This window comes from Chelonoidis abingdonii, chromosome 8 (genome assembly GCF_003597395.2).
Source record: "Chelonoidis abingdonii isolate Lonesome George chromosome 8, CheloAbing_2.0, whole genome shotgun sequence".
Classification (NCBI taxonomy): domain Eukaryota; kingdom Metazoa; phylum Chordata; order Testudines; family Testudinidae; genus Chelonoidis; species Chelonoidis abingdonii.
This window is the reverse complement of record NC_133776.1, coordinates 48,912,591-48,933,810: the sequence shown is the minus strand read 5'-3', so window position 1 is coordinate 48,933,810 and position 21,220 is coordinate 48,912,591. Positions and strand designations below refer to the sequence as shown.

Below are 21,220 nucleotides of genomic sequence, written 5' to 3'. Positions count from 1 at the left end.
GATCCTGGATGTAGCTCTCCAGTGCAGACTCCAGTGTGACTCACCAGTACAAGCCCCATTCTGCGCTGGTGCATTGTGTCTACATTGGGAGTTTGCACTGGTCAAACTACATCCATATAGTTACATCAGTGTAAATGGCCCTAGCCTAGATAAGCCTTTAGTTCTAGCTAAACACACTTCTAGTTAACCTTAATGTGTCTTTTGTGTGTTTAAAGGAGCACCTGGCTATGCTGGAGAGGGAGGAGGAGGAGGAGAAGCAAAGAAAACACAATGCTATCTCCAACAAACCACCACTTTATGATGCTAGCAGCGATCAGGAAATGGTGGATAAAGTGTTTGGTTTTCTGCCTACTGTGATTGGAGGCCAAGAAGGGCAGGCTCCTCTGGGATTTGAGGTAAAGAGCAGCAAAGACATGATGGGCCAATAATGTCCTTGACTTTGCTGAATTTGCACCAAGGATAAATTTGGCTCAACCAGTTTCTATAAGGTGAAAACATGAGCACTGAAAGAGACCAGAAGAGTTAAGTGGATCCACCCTATTGAGTCACATGATCTCATGCACTTGGCATCCTGGGGAAGCTCATTAGTAGCTCAATTAGCATAAGCTTCTGTCTTGTACAGGGCTTGAGAGCTCTGTGCCTCCTGAGGTCACATAACACCAGTTCCTTTCCTCTGGAAAACCCTAGAAAACCCAGACCAGCCTCTTCATTCTGTGTTAGTCTCTTTTGTTGTGCTTCCAGGGCCCGTTTCTCTGTCTGTAATTTTCTTGTTAGTCTTTTACAGTACATGCATGCATTTCTTGTGGCTTCAGTAGCTTTCTGTTTGAAAACAAGAGTGAGGAAGAGTGGTCCTGATATATAGAGCTATGTAGCCTGTGTGATAGCATCAGTTAGTGTTTTATCTGGAGAAAGATCTTGTTTTGCACACAGTACCTAGGTCATGGGGAGGATGTTCCAGAAATGGCCAGCATATTATCCATGCCCAGTGAGACATGCCTTGGAGCCTCTCCAGCTTGATAGTTTGTTTCCTTGTAAAGGAATGTAATTTGGCAGGACATGGGATCTGCTCCTGAATATCACCTTGAGCTGTCAGGTCAAGGGAGAAGTTCCAAAGGATACTTCAAGCCACACCAAGGAGCTAAGGCCTGGTCTATATTAAAAAATTAGGTTGGTTTAACTACACAGTCACACCCCTGAGAGATGGTGTTAAGCCAACCGAAATTCCCGAGTAGACAGCGCTTCCCCTGACCTAGCTACTACCTCTCGGGTTGGTGGATTAGCTATGCCAAGGGAGAACCCCTCCTACTGGCATAGGTGGTGTCTATACGGAGGTGCTAGAGTGGCACAGCTATGCTGCTGTAGTGTGTTAAGTGCAGGCAAACCCTAAGTCCTACTTAACAGGCACAGAACTCTCTCCTCAGCATTTTGTTGACAGATCTGCTTGTTGCTGGGAGGCCAGACTGTGCTTTGAAGTCCCTATTTCTGCAGCATTGTTGCAGTTAGGTCCAGTCTTCTGCTGACCGTCCTCTGCCTCAAGAAAGCCAATTTCATCTCTGCAAGAGGAAACATCAGGAGGACTTGAGGAAGTGCAGTCACCTGGGAGGGTTTAGTGCTGGGAGGTCCTTCTTTCAACATGCTTTCTTAGCATCCCCTCCCTTAGCCTCCTTGGGGTTAGCTCTGCCAGGACCCATCAGTTGCCAAGTACCCAGTCAGCTGATTGCCCAGGATAAAGTAATTTGGGGTCACTGCCATTCATTTCAGAGGATGGGGCTTCCAGGTTTCTGATGAATGATGGAAGACTCCAGTATTAGCTGCACCAACCACCTTAGGTCACTAGTCTGAAAGAAGCATGCTTGGGGTGCATTGTTTTGGAGATACCTCAAGTGCTTTACCTTCATGACATTAAGAACTGTAGCGTTCTGAAAGCTGATGCACTGAACCATGTATGACACTGCCGCAAGGCTGAGTGTCTAACATTGCAGAAGTACAGGGAACAGAGGAAAGACTTCGGAATTGCAGAAGGGGTCTGTGGTCCCAGTGGAATGGAGAGGGAGGAGGCAGGTGGATTAGAATGAGCAGATAAATCTCTCTCTAGGTCAGTGTATAGTGAGGGCTAGCAGGAATGATAGGATAATGAAATAGAGCCTGGCTTTCTCAATGAGCAGATACCATAATGTTCCCAGGTCAGCTGGGATCCCAGGCTGAATGCACTTAGTGATAGTTAAATCTCCAAGAGCAGGACAGGCACAGCTCCCAGTGCCTACTGCTGGCGGATGGAAGTAGCACTGATATTAACTGAGATCCACCTGGCTGGGACCCCAAGGGCTCTTTCTGGCAAAGCCTGGAGGCAAAAAATAACTGTACAGGACATGAGGAGAAAGGAAAGGGGCTCTTGTCTGTTTTCTGTACAGGACCTGGAAGCAAAGGCAGGCAAGCTGGATGAGGTGGACCTGGACATGATTCCCATGAGCATGGAGCTGGAAGAGGAAGTCGATGACCTGGCGGAGTACACGTTTCCAAAGTTTGCAGCAACTTACTTCCAAGGATCCTCTACGCACACGTACATCCGGAGGCCACTGCGTCACCCGCTGCTCTACCATGATGAGAAAGACGATATCCTAGTATGTTCCTTCCTTGAGTGCCCCTGCCTGCCTTTCCTCTCCTCCAACAGGCCTGTCATTCCCTGACCAGGGGCTGTGGGCAGGGGAAACTCTAGAGCCAGAGATACTCCTGAGCACTACAATGGAACTAGTAATTTCCATGTTCCCTGGAGGCTGCTCACCTGTGAGTCTTTGCTTCCTGCTGGCAGGTGCTGCCCACAGCCCAGCGCTGGTTGCACAGGAGAGAGCCCTGCCACTCACTCACTCAGCTGACACAAGAAGCCCTGATGTAATCGTTTCTCCACCTTTATTCTACCAAGAAAAAGACTCTGGGAGCTGGTCCCGGCCACTCCTGCTCAGGGTGGGGGTGGGGAAGAAGGGGCTTTAGGCTCACCCTTTGCCAAACTGCTGTTGAGGCTTATGGTTTTTGAGGTGAAGTTGAGGGGGAGTGGAGGTCCATGCCTTCCCATCATCCTGCTGTTGCTGTTCCTGCTGAGGGATGAGGAGTTCTGAGATTCCCTCATTTAGCACAGGGCAGTCTTAGAAAACCAGGTCCCTGTCCTGCAAGAGATTTGATGTCACTCCCTTGCAGGTTTGGGTCCTAAGGGCTCTTGGGAAAGCTGAATGCTGGCTGCCAATCACTGAGTAAGTTCAGACTCCGGCTCAGCTAATATTTCTGTACCACTCACCAGCCCCATCCTGCACCATCCCCAATATTAAAAAAACTGCCTCACAACAGCAGCTGTCTGAGGGCTTTAGCGGTAATACAGCTGATCTAACAGCTTGTCTACACTTAAATGCTGCAGTAGCACCGCTGCAGCACTTCAGTGAAGATACTACCTAGTCTGATGGGAGGGGTTCTCCTGAGAGGTGGGAGTTAGGTCGATGGGAGAACTGTCTCCACTGGCAGTTAGGTTGGTTTAACTGCATCGCTCAGGGGTGTGGATTTGTCCCATCCCTGAGCAAGGTAGTTACATCCACCTAATTTCCTACTGTCGACCAGACCTAATGTTCCCGCCAGAGCCACATGAAGCTTCACACATCGTCCTCTCTGCATTGGGGATACGTGAATATTGCTCATATATGACTTGAGGGTCTATGGAAACTTCTCATGTGAATGATATGGAGCACAGGATTTTACCTACCTGAACAGTGGATGGGGGTAACGAGAAGTCCTACCCGTATGTGCGTGTGTGGCTCTCTGTGAGCATTGGGGAGCCTGGAGTTCTCCATACCTGTCTGACTGCATTGGTCCCCTGCCTTTCAGGCTTCCTTGGCCGTGTGGAATATCATCCTGCGGTTCATGGGTGAACTCCCAGAGCCAGTAATGTTCGCTAAGAACACCAACAGCAAGAGCAGCTCTATGATGACACAAATCTATGACACACTTGGCAAGAAAAGCCAGGTCCAGCTAATGGGCAACAACACTCCAGAACTGGTAAGAGAGAGAAGCCTTTATTTTCAGACTCTTCCGTCTGCTATCGTGCTGCTGTTCTGAGGGGTGAGAGACGCAAAGGAACACTTGAAGGCTTTAGCACTCCTGCATTTAACACATACCAATAGCCTTCTCTGGAGAAAGCCAGCCTCGCTGGAGGAAACTGCAGCCGGTTCTGGCAGCCAGGGTGAAAACATTCACATACCAGTAGCAGGGCTTAAACACTCTGCCTGCTAAGTGGAGAGCCTCAATCTGAGACAACCCCTATGCATTAATGGCCAGATTTTCAAGTATTCAGAATCCTCACTCTGATGTGGATGGCCAGGTTTTCAAAAGAACTTTGCACCCAATGGGCTGAACACCTGAAAATCTGACCTAGTGTTTAAAGAGATGACTTAGAATATTTTTACTAACAGTTTTAATAGCATCTTAGAATTTTTTAACAAGTTATTATAATTTTACTTCTTCCCAAGTGGTTGTAGCTGGAAACAGCCTTTTTCTCCATCTTGAGCCTGTCTCTAGAGAGCCCTCCTGTAGGAGTCATATTGGACCTCTGCGAGTGGCACCTACAGTATGGCTCCACACAGGCAATGCAAGTGGAGTACAACCAACACTGCCAATAAGCTTTTTTTTCTTGAATCGAAGGTGGCCTCAGCATTACTGAGTGTTAGCACTCTAGCCCTCACAGATGAAAAGAGCAGCTCATGCTAGTGACCTACAGGAGAAGTGTGGGCACAGCAGTTGTGATCTGCTCTGCATAAGGAATTATCTGTTGTAAGGTTTTCTACAGAAGTGGCTCTCAGCCTATCCAGACGACTGTATCCCTTTCGGGATTCTGCTTTGTCTTGCATACCCCAAAGTTTCACCTCACTTAAAAACTACTTGTTTACAAAATCAGGTATAAAAATACAAATGTCACAGCCACACTATTACTGAAAAACTGCGTACTTTCTCATTTTTACCATATAATTATAAACCAATTGCAATATAAATATTGTACTTGCATTTCAGCACATAACACATAGAGAAGTATAAACAAGCCACTGTATGACATTTTAGTTTGTACTGACTTCGCTAGTGCTTTTTATGTAACCTGTTGTAAAATTAAGCAAATATCTAGATGAGTTGATGTACCCCCTGCAAGAACTCTGCATACCCCTGGTTGAGAACCACTGTTCTATAGCACACATCAGAGTAATGTCTAAGCACTTAGATGAACCTTAGGTGACCTACAAGTGACCAGAAGTAAGGGCTGTTGACCGTAACTTCCTCTTTGTGTTCCTGTAGGATCCTGACTTGTGCCTTTAATTATGGCTAAGCGAAATCATGCTGCTAGCAGTGCTTAGTTGGAGCCCAAGAGGACCAGTCAGAGGTCTGTCAACAGATAGGCTTCCTACTGGTGCATCCCATTGTGGCACAACAGGCACTCCTCAGCTGGTGCCCCTCTCTTCTCACCACTCAGCCCTCTGGTGGGGTCTGATATGGTCCCATCCCTTTTGGGGTAAACAGAGTCCTGAATCTCTACACCCCAGCAGCTTCATGCCAGGTTATCAGCCTGACTACAGACTTGAGTCAGTTCCATTCTTTATCTCCAGGGCCTCCCCGCACTACCTTTATCAGGCTCTCCTCTACTCTGGGCTCCAGCCCTGGGACCCTGTAGCAAACATCAGGTCTGCCTATTCAGACCCACTGCATCCTGCCTGGGCTGCTTCCTCCCACAGCCTGCCTCTAGGCCATTCTACCAGCCCCTCCTCTGCAGATCCCAAAAGGAAAAGCCTCATAGTTGTGAGGAACAAGATATATGTAAGAATCTCTTGCCAGGCCTACCTGCCCCTAGGGAGACTCTGATGCCAAGCAGCATCAGTCACCTTCCAGCCCCAGCCAGGCCTTCCTTCAGGCAGTCCTGGGATAGGCTCTGGCCCCACCAGGCCTTCTTTCAAGGGCTTAGCACAAAAGGCCTTCTTCTCTTCCCAGCCAGCTTCTGACTGAATTGGACTGTCCCTTTTAACTCCTCCATCCAGGCTTGGCACTGCTCCCAGGTGAAGTGGGACAGGGCTAATTGAGCCCACATGCTTTCATTAACTCCTTCCCATCTAGTGTGGGTTTTGTACACCCTATCCCAGGGTCAAAGAGGGTCTTGCATTTAACATAGTCCTTGGAAGCCTCCCCTAGGGGAATGGAGCAAATGGGAGGCTGCAGCCTGGTTGAGGAATGAATCCGGGACTGGCTGTGCTCACAGAGAACTAGAGCTAATGATGCAGATACCCTGCAATGTAAAACATCCTGATTTTTGCCTCAAAACTAGTTCAGAGTTCATCAGGGTGGCAGAGTCCTGACAAAGACACAGTCTACTTCCATTGTTCAACAGACAGTTTAAAATACTGTGAAGAAGATGGTGGAAGCTCATGGGATTTCAAAAGTCAAGCCCTGGCATAACTTGTTCTACTTTTGAAGTCAATGGTAAAACTCTCAGTGGGAGCAGAGTTAGGCCAATGCTGACCACCTCTGAAAAATCACACCCTGAATGGCTGCTCCTAAGAATGTTGCCTGGATTTTTCAGACCAAGCCATTGTACCTGAATTCCTGTGTATGAACAGTTGAATGGATTGCCGAAGAACTACTGCACTCACAAGATACTAATACTTTTCTATTTTTTTTAAAAAAATCACATAGGCCCAGTAGAGTGCAGAAAGAATGAAACATAATAGCTCAAGTCCTCAGCTGACACAAATCACTGTAGCTCCACTGAAGTCAATTAACACCAGCTAAGATTCTGGCAGTATTTCTCTATAACATTGTCAGAAAGCTGTCACTCCAAAGGCCCTGACACTGGAGAGAAGGTGCTTTGGTTGATGACTACCATCACATCATTCAGGATTTCTTTCCCTGCTTGGCATTCCTTAATTCACTAGTCTCTACTGCACTCTGGGCATTGAACTAGTTTTCTGTCATGACCATGTCTATTTTAGGAAGCTTACAGAAGGAATAACAGAGTCTCCAAGGGGGTCTCCTCTGTGAAGCTGAAACGTTCCTCAAAGCTGACAGGAAAGGTAAGAAGCAGACACTGATATAGCTTTCTCCAGGTATCTTTGCCAGGCCTCCTGCCTCCCCATGCTGACAGGCACTATGGGCTGCCTGTCCCCTGGGCTAAGAACTCTCTCCCCAAGCAACTCCAGGGCCAACCGTTCTCTGTGTATGGAACTCCTGCTCTGCTACTTGCCACTGAGGTCATTCATGTCCTGACAGGTCCCCCTTCCTCCAGCCTTGCTGGCCCTTCCCGCTCCTGTTGAAGAGCAGCTCTTCTGCACAATAAGCCCTGCCTAATTAACAGTTGTATTATATAGGGCGCCTAAAGGCCTCGCTCAGGGCCCCATTGTGCTAGGTGCTGCACAGATACAGTGAGTGTTCTGCCTTCAACAGCTTACAGTCCTCCCAGCTTCCTCTCAGACAATTCCTCCAGAGCAGAGACCGCGCATCCTTTCCCACTCAGTGGGGAAAATCTTTCCCTCTCATGCATCTTTGAACAATCCCCAGGCCTTATTGTGCTTACACAGGGTGGTTCAAATTCAGATTTTTTCCAGTCCTTCTCTGAAGGACAATCTCTCCCCCAGTTCTCTCTCACAGATGTCTTAGCCTCTTCTAATCCTTGCAACTGGGAGATTCCAGACTGAGCTTCCTACCCTTCCAGAGCAAGGACAGGCCTTTCTTGCACCAGGACATTGAACCAGAGCTGGTTGAAAAATGACAGTTGTCATAAAAAATGTCCAAATTGTGTCAGTTTTGCAGTACCCAGTTTTCACCACTTTTCTAATTGACATTTCCATCGATGGTGTTACTGAAAATTGCCATTTACCAATTTTCAGTAAATGAAAAAAAAAGTTGATAATATGTTTGATAGAAAATGTGGTGAAAAGCTTCACACAGAAAAATAAATGTAGAAAACCAAAGTTATTTGCACTATTTGTCATTGTTTGTGAAAAGGCCATTTTTTCAAGGAAAAACATTTGAAAAAATTCAACCAACTTTACTGTTAACACTGTTTGGAAGGGAAGGACACCACCCCCACCCCCAGACACACACAGTTTGGTATGACTAATACAAAGTCCTGTGTTCTATTTTCCCATTCCCCGGTGTTGTCAGAAGTGTTGTTAGATTCTACCGGTGTGGTGCTCTGCTGTCTCCTTGTTGGTATCACTCGGCTGTGTGCGTGTGCTCGCCCTGTGTGCTGTCCCGGCTCTGCAGATAGCTGATGCAGCAGACCCGAGAGAACCCCCAATGACCACAGACTCTAGTAAGGTGCAAAGTCACGTCTGCTAGGTTTATTGCAATCTCAGACTCAATGGCAGTTCCCTGTAGGTTTCTTAGCCTAATTCAGGGCATACTACGAGAAAGTGTCTCTTGGCAATGGACCAGGCTCAGTGGCGTGACTTTCCACTGCCCCCTCAGCCAGACCCAGACACCGCCCCAGGGATACATTCTTATACACAGGTACAAACAAGTTACACATCACTCCTGACGTATTGAGGTGCAACCCCTTTACGTAGTAAGGGGCTGCCTCTCACCTTGTACAACTTAGTTCAATCAAAACAACTCTATCCATCATTTTACCCTTTTGCCCCTGTCATTTGGATGGGTTGGCCTGTTCTTTCTTATCTGTGGAATGTTCCAGTATAAGGTGTTCTGGTACCATGTTTATACTTCGGTATGCTAGGTGAATATATGTTTATGCATCATCAGCCCTTTCCTTGCCAGCATCTGTGAACTGAGCTGGCCTTCAGCTCACAGCTTAACTTTGCTTTTTATCTAAGTCTTGACCATTACTTTAGTTCAGCCCTCAGGCCTCATACTGGGCCTTTATCAGGGCCTTCACTTACTACACTCGGGTCCAGGCTTCAGATGAGAAGGTGATGCTAGTGTTTCATTGTACTTATTTAGACAAACTGCTCTTTGAAAGAGAATGCCAACTGACAGCAGTCCTTAGGCCAGTCACAATGTATTAACAGCACTACTGAGCACATAACATAGTGTAGCGCATTGGCTTTGGGTGCATGAATGAGGAAAAGAGGCTGCTTGTTAGTACATAATTCACTGAAAGGATAAGGGACCTACCACTAACACAAGCTAGAGGAGTTCTGCTTTGGCACTAAAGGGAAAGGCTTCTGTGGTTGAAAATAAAGGAGCAGCTTTCTAGTTCTGGTTATTCAGGTATATTCTTTAATAACTGTTTCAGTTGATGCAGAACATAGATCCTTTATATCTATCTAGTTGTTTACAGAATACTCATCACTACGGTATATGAGTGCAACAGGGACTTCATGCTACTGCACAGCAGAGCCAAAGGTCACAGTAGAGCTAAGTAGAACCAGCTCGTTGGTGAGGGTAATGCTGCAGCAATAGATATTTTGGGTTAATTTACATTGAAATGATGATGCTCTGGTCAGCTCTCAGCAGTCACTTGGTTATGCTGGGAATGTTTTGGCTGTAGAGATACAGTAGAGGCATCTATTCCTGGACCCAGTTGCAACTGACTAGTACAAAAGAAGAGCTCCTGAGAATTCTCCCTTTCTGTTTCAGGTGGTGAGCCAGCTGAACAGCAGGGAGGAGCTAATCCAGGAACAGAGCACAATCTTGGATAGACCTATGTCCAACCTTGAAAAAGTGCACTTTGTTATCGGCAATGCAATCCTGCGCCCTGCCATCAGGTACAGAACTTGCACCTGTCATCAAAGGCTGGCCAGCACTCTCAGCTACAAAACCATCCTGAGCTTTCTTTCCAAATTCTGCTATCAACTCCCATTAACTGAGGAGTTGGGGCTCAGTTCAGCTCTGGGGAAGTCTGTCTAGATTAGGGTGACTAGATGTTCCGATAAAATCAGGACTGTCCCAATATTTAACCCTTTGTCCTGCATCCTGATGAATGTACGACCGGGACACCTTGTCCCAATATTCAGGTAAGGAGGCGAGCGGGAGGGAGGCACCGATTCCGTGGGTGCTCCAGGGTTGGAGCACCAATGGGGAAAAAGTGCAGCCAAGCTCCTCACTCCTCGCCTACTCCCCCCAGCATGCCACATCCCTACTCCTCCCCCCTCCCAGCACTTCCCGCTGCCTAACAGCTGTTTGACGGCATTTAGTGCTTTCTGGGGCGGGGGGAGGAGCGGGGACGTGATGCGCTCAGGGGAGGAGGTGGAGAAGAGGCAGAGCAGGGGCGGGGACTTGGGGGAAGGGGGTGGAATGGGGGAGGAGCAAGGACGGATGCTTGGGCGGGAAGAGGCGGGAGGTGGATGAGCATCCACCTGGCAGAGGGGAAGTTTGCGCCATAGGGGTGAGTGGCGGGTGGCAGGGTGAAGAGGCAAGCAAGCAGGCTGGAGGGGTGAGGAGGTGAGCAGTGCGTGGGGGACTCAGGAGGGATGCAGCAAGCCAGCAGGGAGCCGGGGGATAAGGAAGGGCACGATGGGGAGGGGGTGGGACCTGTGACAGAGTGGGGCCAGAGCCTGGGAGGAGCGGGGGTGGACTGTGGGCAGGGCTGATGGCACCCCATTGTGTCCTGAAATTTTAGTCTTGTGATCTGGTCACCCTAGTCTAGATTCCAGACTAACCAGCTACTCCCAAGAAGTTCTCTCACCATTGTCTGCTGGAACTGCCTTCCTCCCTGCCTGTCCTGCCATTTTTGATGGGATCAGTGTCCATCTTACTGGTTCTCTCACTTATATCGACCTCTGTCACTGAACATCTCAGGGGTATGCAGTAGGGCCCGCTTTTGTGCTTTAGCCTGCCAAAAATTCAAATGTCTGATGCAACACCAGGTTTAGAAAATCTGACCTAAGAGGAAAGGTTGAAAGAATTGGGCATATTTAGTCTGGAGAAGGCGGGGAGGGGGAGAGACATGCCAAGAGTTTCAAATATGTAAATGGTGGTTATAAAGAAGACTCCGATCAATTGTTCTCCATGTCCACCAAGTAGTAATTGGCTTAATTAGCATCAAGGAAGATTTAAATTAGATGTCAGGAAAAACATTCTAACTCTAAAGGGCAGTTAAGTACTGGAATAGGCATTGTGCTTGCCCCCTGTGAGCTGGACTGAAACTCCCAAACTCATTTCACATAAGCCACCAAAGAGCTGTCCCATGGTAACACCCTTTGGTCACAATTAGACTGGCCTGGACATACAGCACCCATGGGGACAAAGCACTGTAGGATTAACTTCCATATGCAGGAGGCACTGGGCTGAGATTCAGAACATCCTGGCTTTCTGTGTGACTTGGACAAGTCAATCATTCTCTCTGGGCCTCAGATCCCCACCTGTGAGATTGGATGATGACACACTAATAGTTCCTACCTCTGAGATATTGGGAGACTGGATTCCTGAATGAGGGGGAGGTGTCTCCTGAGCACCATGGAAAAGGAACTAAATAAAATACACTGAGCTGACACAGAGGTAATTTTAAAGGGCTGAAATGGTCGGTCTAAATGCTTCAGGGATCCATCGAGCCACAGTTTGACAGCAAAGTCCATCATTCTCTTTGACCAGTGTGATCAGCATGTGTCTTGTTACAGAGATGAGATTTACTGCCAGATCTGCAAACAGCTCTCTGAAAACAACAACAAGAGCAGTCGAGCTCGAGGCTGGATCCTCTTCTCGCTTTGCCTGGGCTGTTTCCCTCCCTCAGACAAGTTTGTGAAGGTATTGTGCCCTCATTTCCTGGACCAGGTCTGGGGGTTTGTTTGTTGTTGTATTTGGCTACAATATGTAGAATTAACTGTTTGGTTGCTATAGTGGCTGGTGGTAGGGTGGAGGCAGAAACTTCCCCACATCATTACTCTCATGAACAAATCAATACATAAATCTCTGGTACTGTACCCTTCACCCTCCCTCAGACCTAAATGCACAAGCCAGACACTCAGCTGCTGCATTGACTTCAGTGCTCTGACCATTTGAGTTACTCCAGGTTGCTTCAGAAGCGCTATGCCAATTTACACCTGCTGAGGATCTGGCTCATACTGTACATAGTACAGGCACTTGTAACGCGATGGGAAGGGAATAGTTAAGAGTAAAGTTCAGCAGCAACTCCCTCACCACAGATTACTCTGCAAGTCTTCCTCCCCTCTCCCAACAGCTCTCTCTGCAAAGCCTAGGACTCAGCCCAAACGGAATGTATAGGGTATGGACAAGATGAGTGCATCCCTGCTGTCATTCCATTGACGTCAGTGGGGCCTGATTCTGATCTCACTCACACCACTTTCACAGTGGTGTAATTCCACTGCCTACTTCAGTGGCGTTATTAGTGATTTAGGGGAGAGATCCAAATCAGGGCCAGTTACCCCAGGGATGAACTCAACACAACGGCCTGATTCTGATCTCATGCTGGTGCAACATAGGAGTAGCTCATCTGAAGTTAAATAAATGAGATTGAGTCAGGCCTATTGTCTCCAAAAGTTTATTTACAGCCCATAGTCAATTACAGTGGAGCCTATTTTAGCATCCTGCCCTTATTCATAGATTCATAGATTCATAGACTCTAGGACTGGAAGGGACCTCGAGAGCTCATCGAGTCCAGTCCCCTGCCCTCACGGCAGGACCAAATACTGTCTAGACCATCCGTGATAGACATTTATCTAACCTACTCTTAAATATCTCCAGAGATGGAGATTCCACAACCTCCCTAGGCAATTTATTCCAGTGTTTAACTACCCTGACGTAGATTTTCTAATGTCCAACTAAATCTCCTTGCTGCCGCAGTTAAGCCATTGCTTGTTCACCTTAGACCTCTAATCGGGGATGAACAAGTTTTTCCTCCCTCCTCCTGAGACAGCCCTTTTAGATACCTGAAAACTGCTATCATGTCCCCTGCTCAGTCCTTCTCTTTTCCAAAATAAACAAACCCAATCTTTCAGCTTGCCTTCATAGGTCTTGATTCTGCAAGCCCTTTAATCAGTCTTGTTGCTGCTGGCTCTGACCCTCTCCATTTCCCCACATCTTCTTGAAATGCAGTTGCCCCAAACGGACACAATACTCCAGTTGAGGCTAACCAGCGCAGAGTACAGCGGTGAAAGATGACTTCTTGTGTCTTGTTACAACACAGCTGTTAATGCATCCAGAATCATGTTTGCTTTTTTTGCAACTGTATCACACTGTTGACTCTATTTAGCTTGTGTGTCCACTATTGACCCCTAGATCTCTTTCTGCCATACTCCTTCCTAGACAGTCTCTTCCCAGTCTGTATGTGTAAACTGATTGTTCCTTCCTAGTGGAGCACTTTGCATTTTGTCTTTATTGAACTCTCCGGTTATACTTCAGACCATTTCTCCAATTTGTCCAGATCCTTTTGATTTTGACCTTGTCTTTCCAAAGCAGTTGCAATCCCTTCCAGTTTGTATCGTCCGCAAACTTAATAAGCGTTACTTTCTATGCCAACATCTAAGTCGTTGATAAATATTGAACAGAGCCAGTCCCAAACAGACCCTGCGGAACCCCACTTGTATACCTTTCCAGCAGGATTGGAGCCATTAATAACCACTCTCTGAGTACGGTTATCCAGCCAGTTATGCACCCACCTTATAGTAGCCCCATCCTAATTGTATTTGCCTTAGTTATCGATAAGAATATCATGCGAGACCGTATCAAAGCCTACACGTCAGTATACACATCCACCGCTTCTCCTTATCACAGGCTCGTTATCCATCAAAGAAGCTATAGATTGGTTTGACACAATTCTGTTTCTTACAAATCTATGCGGTATTCCCTATCACCTTACACTCCAAGTGTTTGGAGATGATTCTTTAATTACTTGCTCCATTATCTTCCCGCACAGAAGTTGAAATAAACTGGTCTGTAGTTCCTGGGTTGTTTTTATTGCCTTTTATAGATGACACTATATTTTCCCTTCTCAGTCTTCTGGAATCTCTCCCGTCTCCATGACTTATCCAAAAGTAATAGCTAGAGGCTCAGTACCTCCTCTATAACTCCTGAATATTCTAGATGCATTTATCAGGCCGCTGGTGACTTGCAGGCATCTAACTTCTAATGCTTTTAACTTGCTCTTTTTTTATTTCATCTCTAAACCTACCCCTTCCCATAAGCAGTTCACTATGTTAGACATTCTTCAGACTTTCTCAGTGAAGCTGAAACAAAGAAGCATTAAGAGCATCTCTGCATTTCCAATTTCCTGTTCATGTTTCTCCCTCTCACGAGTAGGGCCTACCCTGTCTTGGTCTTCCTCTTCTTCTAATGGTATTGAAAAGAATCTTCTGTTTTCCTTTATTCCATAGCTAGTTTGAGCCATTTGCTTTGCTCTAATCTTGCCCCTGCATTCCCGGTTATTGCATATATTCATCCTTTTAATCCTGACCTAGTTTCTTTTTTATATGATCCTTTTTATTTGTAGTCATGCAAGATTGTAGTTAAGCAATGGTGGTCTTTTGCCACATTTCTACTTTCCTACCCATCGGAATAGCTGCTTTTGGCCTTAATAGGTGTCCCTTTGGAATGCTCAACTCTCCTCAGCTGTTTTTCCCCTCAGTCTTGATTCCCATGACCTTACTATCAGCTGTCTGAGTTACAAAATCTGCCTTCCTGAAATCCATTTGTCTCGTTTGCCTGTCTCCTTCTACCCTCCTTAGAATTGCAAAGCTCTATATTCATGATCCTTTCACCCAAGCTTCCTTCTACTTTCAACATCTTCAACGATTCCTCCCCTATTTTTAAATCAAGTCTAGAAGCTTCGCCCCTAGTAGCTTTTTCAACCTTCTGAAATAAAAGATTGTCCTGCAAATGCAGTCGCAGAACTTATTGGATTAGTCTGTGCCCACGAGGTAGTTACTTCCCAACATATTATGGATAGTTGAAGTCCCCCGATCACCACATCCTTGGGCTTTGATGATTTTGTCTAGTTGTTAATAAAAAGCCTCAATCCATCTCTCCACCTGGTTAGTGCCGTGTAAGTAACTCGCTAGCCACATCACCCTTGTTTTTACCCTTTTATGCCTAAGCCAAGAGACTCTCAACAACTTCACGATCTCCCATGTCTCATGCTCCACCTTCAGTCCAAGTGTGTAACATATTTTAATAATAAGAACACCTCCCTCCTTTTCCATCATATCCTTCCTGAGCAAACTTACCAATCCACACCAACATTCCAATCATGGTGAATTTATCCCACAAGTTTCAGGTGATGCAACATTATAGTTGTGTTTATTATTAGCACTCTCCAGTTCTTCCTGCTTATACCCATACTTTTCGCATTTGTATATAGGCATCTAAGATACTGGTTTGATTTGACTCCCAGTTTTTGCCCTGACCCTCCTTCTTCTCGCCATTAAAGCCCACGCTCCCCTTTTTTCCGACCCATCTCCCAGTCTTCATGTTCCCCACTTACTTGTGGGCTTTGCCTCACCTGTCCCGTCGAACCTAGTTTTAAAGCCTCCTCACTAGGTTAGCCAGCCTGTGGCAATAGGTCTTTCCCTCCTCGAAAGTGAACGCACTCTCTGCCTAGCAGTCCTTCCTCGAATAGCATCCTGGCTGAGGAAGCCAAAGCTCCTGGCGACACCATCTTCGCAGCCAGGCATTCACCTCCATATGCATCTGTCTCTGCCCGGCCCCTACCTTTGACAGAAAGAATCGAAGAGAATACCATTGCGCTCCAACTCTTTCAACCGTACTCCAGAGCCCTGTAGTCACTCTTGATCTGCTCAGATACTTTCCTCGCAGTATCATTTGTGCCCACATGGATGAGTAGCATGGGGTAGTAGTCAGAAGGCGGTAATCTCGACAATGCCTCTGGAACAATTCAGATACGACCCCGCAGACGCATACTCCGAAATGAAATGTCAGGGGGCCAGATGGGCGCCTCCGTCCCCCTCAGCAGAGAGTCTCCGACCACACTACCGTACTTTTCTATTTTCAGTGGTGGCAGCAGACCCCCCAGCCTTAGGGGTCTGAGTCTTCTCCTCCTTTACTCTAGGGTGATTCCTTCTCTCCTGTATCAAGAAGGCATAAAGGTTTACCTATTACCATGGCGGGAGGTTCGCAGCAGGGTGGAGCACTGCACTGCCAGAAGCAACCAGCTGCCAGTGTCCACCCTGACCATCTCCTCCCTACCAGTGGTGTGTCAGCAGTCTTGTAAACGCGGACAGCTACCTCAGCTGTCTCCACATGGACACTGTCTAGGAATGCTCATGGATATGGATGCTCCTCAAACCTAGCCACCTCCTCCTGTAGCTCTCCCACCTGCTGCCTGAGAGATTCACCAGTAGGCCCTTTCACATTGGAATGCCCCCCCAGCCTGGATATCAGTAAGTGGAATTGCAAGCTACGGCTTTCAAAACCACACCAGAATCTGGGTAGAAAGCATCCATGCTTGGTTGCTCTGTCTGGCTACAGGCGCAGGTGGAGGAGACAGAAGCGTGCGTGGCACGGTGTTGCAGGTTCCTAACCATCATAAGCCTCCTCTGTCAAACTCCCTCTCAAACTCCCTTCTTACAGCTCCCTGTCCGCTCTGCTCTGCTTTAAAGAAGAAGGTTTTGGATGTAGTTTGGTTTATAGGTTTTCAAGGGATTAACGGGTCACGGATAGGACCAAAGGACCCCGCTCCTTCCTACTCCCCCTTCCAAACTCCTTGCGAAACTCCCTGTTAGCAGCCCTGGTCGCTTGTGCGCGGCTTATAAAGCCCTGGCCGAGTGGAATGCCCCACCCACTGGTTAAGGCTCAGCCAATTACCAGAGGCTTCTAGCTTTCAAACCTTCCTTTGTCGCTCAGCCTCCAACTGCCAGCTACAGCACACGGTCCTTCAAACAACCAAAACAAACAAACAGACTGACAAACACAAGCTCAGCACACATCAAGTAACCCCCAAACACAAACAAACACACACACTGCAGACAGTCACTTACCCCACAGATGCTGTATTTGCTCCTCCTTCACCTGGACAACTCCCTTGCGAAACTCCCTGTTAGCCTTCCAATGATTGGTCCCTGATCCTTCAGAGAAAGGTGAAAACACAGTAATACCCCTGGCCAGTTGTTCCGGGCTGCACGTTGGAACAGAAATAGTGCCTTTCCTAATTTACAGGGATATGAGTACTGTGCCCCCGAAGCATGAGGTTTGCAGGAGGCTTCTAGACAGACCTGTGGATTCCGATTACAGGCCAAATTTCCAGAGAGAGTCCTGAGGTCCATGTGCAATTAAGCACCCATATTTGCATGTGCAGTTACTGCGATTTTGTGCAAACAGGATGACTGCATGGACAAAGGATGCCCTTGGTATCATGCAGTCACCAGGCAGGTGCATGCATTTGCAATAATAATTCCAATCATAAATATAGTGAGCAATTGATACAGATCTTACTCCCTGTTGAGGATTTAGCTTTGCATATCACTACAGATACTTCTAGTGCAAAACTCTTGAACTTCAGTGAATTGACAGGCTAGTGTGAGCCCTGCAGGAGTTGAAGATTAATTTCTCCATAGAAATCTTAATGGACGATAAGTAGTATGATTAGAAAACGCCAAGAAAACCAGTGCAATGCATTGCCAAGTTGGTTTGGGAACAGCTATTATAGGATCAGGCTGATCTGATTTACTGGCCCTTGTGAGTCCCCAGTTCTTTAGCAACATCTGCGTTTCCTAACTGTCTCTTATGTTTTGTACATCCAGTATCTGCTGAATTTCATCCGCAGTGGGCCAACGGGCTACGCGCCGTATTGTGCTGAACGGCTGAAGCGCACCTATACCAATGGAGCACGCGCTGAACCTCCCAGCTGGCTGGAACTACAGGTAGTTTATCTCTCAACAGCGGCTCTCAGTTACGTATCTGTGTGTTCATGTTGAATGGTATTTACTTGTCTTCACTGGCTGATCTTTCCAAGTCCAGGAACTGAAATACAGTAAACCTGCTCTGGCTATGCTGTTAGACATGCACAGTTGTAGTCACTCCTTGCCAGGTGGAGTAGAAAAATCAGGATTTTGTCATATGCATCAGATCCATGAGATGGGTGACCAGTTGTGTGCTGCTGCATTTGCTGTCCTTTTGATGAAGCTGCAAGATGGGTGTGGAGCCATTTTTTATTCTCTTTTCCTTTGTCTGGGCCCTGCAGACTGAGGCCAGGCCTACACTAAAAGGTTAGGTTGACCCAGCTACATCGCTCAGGCCTGTGAAAAGTCCTCAAATCCAAGAATTTGTCTGTCAAACTAGGTATCACCTCCTGGGGAGATGGATTAACTACAGCAAGGGGAGACCTCTCCCATCGCTGTAGTGAGCATCTACACTGATGCGCTACAGCAGTATTTCTAGTGAAGACGTAACCTCACTTAATGAGCTGAGATCTCAAATATGATTGTGACCATGGTGTAAAGTTGATGCAGAGAAAGCTCTTAAATCTAAATGACTCCTCCATTCTCCTTGGGAAAGTGAGCTCTGCCTCTGATTCTTCTCGTTCACTTAACTCTGGCTAACAGGCAACAAAGCAGAAGAAACCTATTGTATTTAATATCACCTTGATGAATGGCCAAAGCATCACGGTCCCTGCAGATTCAGCCTCCATTGCCAAAGAGATCTGCCAGTTGGTAGCTGATAAAATGAAGCTGAAGGATGTGTTTGGTTTTTCACTCTACATTGCTGTGTATGACAAGGTAAAATATTGAGATCCATCCTGAAATCCTCAAACTCCTCCCCAGGAATGGCCTCTAATAACCCTCAGAAGCTCCTCCCCAAGGAATGACCTCAAATAGTCCTCCACAAGCTCCACGCTGGGAGTCTCCTCTAATATCTGTCCCGCCTGGCTGAGGACTCCCTTACAGCACTGGCTCTACTCTCCTTGCTTTTTGTTCCTTCCAGCTACTGACAGTTCCCCTCCATCTGTTTGGTGGGCATGTGCCTTGCTTAGGCATTCTTGTTCTCCATTATAGAAATTCCCCTCTCACTGCTGTCAGTACTTCTCAGACCTACACAGGGGAGAGTTCCATTTTCCACGCTCCCAAATCCTAGGAGCTGCTGATGCATTTTGCCATCAGTGGCACTTAACCCAAACCTTGGAGCAGTTGCCTGTGGTCCCCATGAGGCACAGCTCTTTAATTCACATGCTGCCATTCTGCACATCCTTTCCCACTATATAATTACACTAATGACGTACTGGTTTAGATCCAAGATCCCCAAGCAGCAGATGTCTGGGTGCTCAGAGTTGGGCTCTAAACTAAATGGGCTGAACTCAGAAGTGACCCCATTATGTACAATATACCACCAATGCAAGGGCAGGTAAGTGGGTGTATGCTAAACCCTGAGGGGGCAGAGGTGCACGGCAGTAGCAGGAAAAGCAAATAGATGGGTGTATGATAAAGCAGTTCTCCTCCTGGATCCCCATATCGTCACCTTCCTGGTTGGTTTTCCAGACACCACCCTGCCCTTCCGTGCCCTGGTGTGTAAGTTACACCCACTTACCAGTGTGTAACTTGCCCAGTCCCATCCAGGACCCCTCTGAACTAGCCCACCATATGAACTGATGTGTCTGGGACCTCTTTGTTGTTAGAAGACAGAGGCATTCTAGTCTATTGTCACTCACTAAATTACAAATCAGGCCTTTCCCTGAAGCAGATTATCCCTCTGTTCTTAGGTCTGGTCACTGGGTAGCGGCCGGGATCATGTGATGGACGCCATCTCCCAGTGCGAGCAGCTGGTGAAGGAGCAGGGGGCCCATGAACGCAACACCCCATGGCGCCTCTACTTCCGGAAAGAGATCTTCACTCCCTGGCACAACTCGAAGGAAGATCCAGTCAGCACGGAGCTCATTTACCACCAAATCATTCGTGGGATCCGGTTTGGAGAATACCGCTGTGAGAAGGTGGGGTTCCTGACTCCCGTTTGAGCAGGGGCATAGGACAAGGGGCTTCCAAAGGGGATAAGCAGAGGAGGGAAGGCTGATGGAGGTGTGTCCAACCACCCTCTCAATGGGCACTTTTCCGAATTACGGTGCCAGCAGCCCTGCCAGAGTACGACGTAAGGTAAGGTGCATCTGCCAGCTCACGTTGGATGCCACACACACGTCCAGAGGAGCTGCTTGGGTTCTATTTTAATATTAATTTGATTGTCCTGCTTGGCACTATGACCGCATCCTAGGTCATCTCTCTTCCCACTGTATTGTTGCCTATGGCAGCCATGCTGAGAGCAGAAAAATGACTGTTGCTATATGGACTCCAGATTGTGTAGTGTTGGATAATAATACCCAGCTCTTGTACAGTATGTCTCATTAGTGGATCTCAAAGGGTGGTAGGACTCATCTATGACCTTCCAGACTTCATTTAACCAGCTGAATTGTTGCAGGAGGAGGATTTGGTGGAAGTAGGAGCAAAATATTGCTACATTCAGTTTGGTGACTCTATCCATAATGAGCTGGTTCAGAAGCTACTCCAGGACTTCATCCCAGCCAAGCTGCTGAAGTCAAAGCCCCAGGAGAAGTGGGTGAGCCTCATAACGTATGCACATGCCAAGGTATGGACCTCGCATAAAACCATGAATTGATCTTGAGCGTCCAAGACCCTGTGTTAAGCTCCAACTTCTACTTCTTTAATTGATGAATTACATTTATAACATGCCCACTGGTGTGAGGTGTCCCAGGGAGCAGTGAGAGGAGCGCTGGCTGGTGCCTGGAGATTTGTCAGAGAGCAGCAAGAAGCATCTCCACGCATGTGCCGTGCATGGTTCATTACGGAGATCAGGAAGCGGGGCCATGCTGTCTCCTCTGGGAGCAGAAAGAGGCAGTACAGTTTATTTCTGCAGCCACTCAGGGGGTTTCTTAGAGTCATCACTGGCTGCTGCTGTGGTGGTTGATTCGGGGCAAACGCGGCATGGGATGGTTGGTGTTTATGCATATTATGGTCCCTGTTCTATTGGAGAGATGGGATATACTGATTAATTGTATTAGTATTTCTATGGCACCCACTGTGTGTTAAATCCTTGACAGATAACTAAGGAGATGAGATCCCAGTCATGGGGAACTTACAATCCAAATAGCTGCCTGTGCCATTAGCTGTGTGAGAATGGGACAGCTCAGGTCCATGGAGACTGCCTGTGGTTTGACTTTTTGGAGGTGAAATTGGTCCCAATCTTGCAAAGTGCTGAACTCCCTAAGAAGTCCAGGGAGTTGAGGGCTCTCTGCACCTTGCAGAGTTGGTCCTGCTCCTTGTGTGTCTTTGGACGTTGC

General features: G+C 47.3%; 2 protein-coding genes across 4 annotated transcripts in view; one reads left to right on the top strand and one right to left on the bottom strand.

The window, feature by feature from the left end:
* The window catches only part of LIMS2 (LIM zinc finger domain containing 2), a 317,098-nt gene that overhangs the window by 211,637 nt on the left and 84,241 nt on the right, over nt 1-21,220 (bottom strand). The gene's annotated exons all lie outside the window — the stretch shown is intronic.
* Nucleotides 1-21,220, top strand: part of MYO7B (myosin VIIB) — an 84,003-nt gene that overhangs the window by 37,386 nt on the left and 25,397 nt on the right. Inside the window, exons 22-30 of the mRNA XM_032764795.2 lie at nt 252-395; nt 2,412-2,621; nt 3,868-4,010; nt 9,579-9,737; nt 11,589-11,715; nt 17,682-17,801; nt 18,483-18,656; nt 19,634-19,861; nt 20,341-20,508. Of these exons, the coding sequence (XP_032620686.1) occupies nt 252-395; nt 2,412-2,621; nt 3,868-4,010; nt 9,579-9,737; nt 11,589-11,715; nt 17,682-17,801; nt 18,483-18,656; nt 19,634-19,861; nt 20,341-20,508 (1,473 nt within the window). The remainder of the gene's footprint in view (nt 1-251; nt 396-2,411; nt 2,622-3,867; nt 4,011-9,578; nt 9,738-11,588; nt 11,716-17,681; nt 17,802-18,482; nt 18,657-19,633; nt 19,862-20,340; nt 20,509-21,220) is intronic.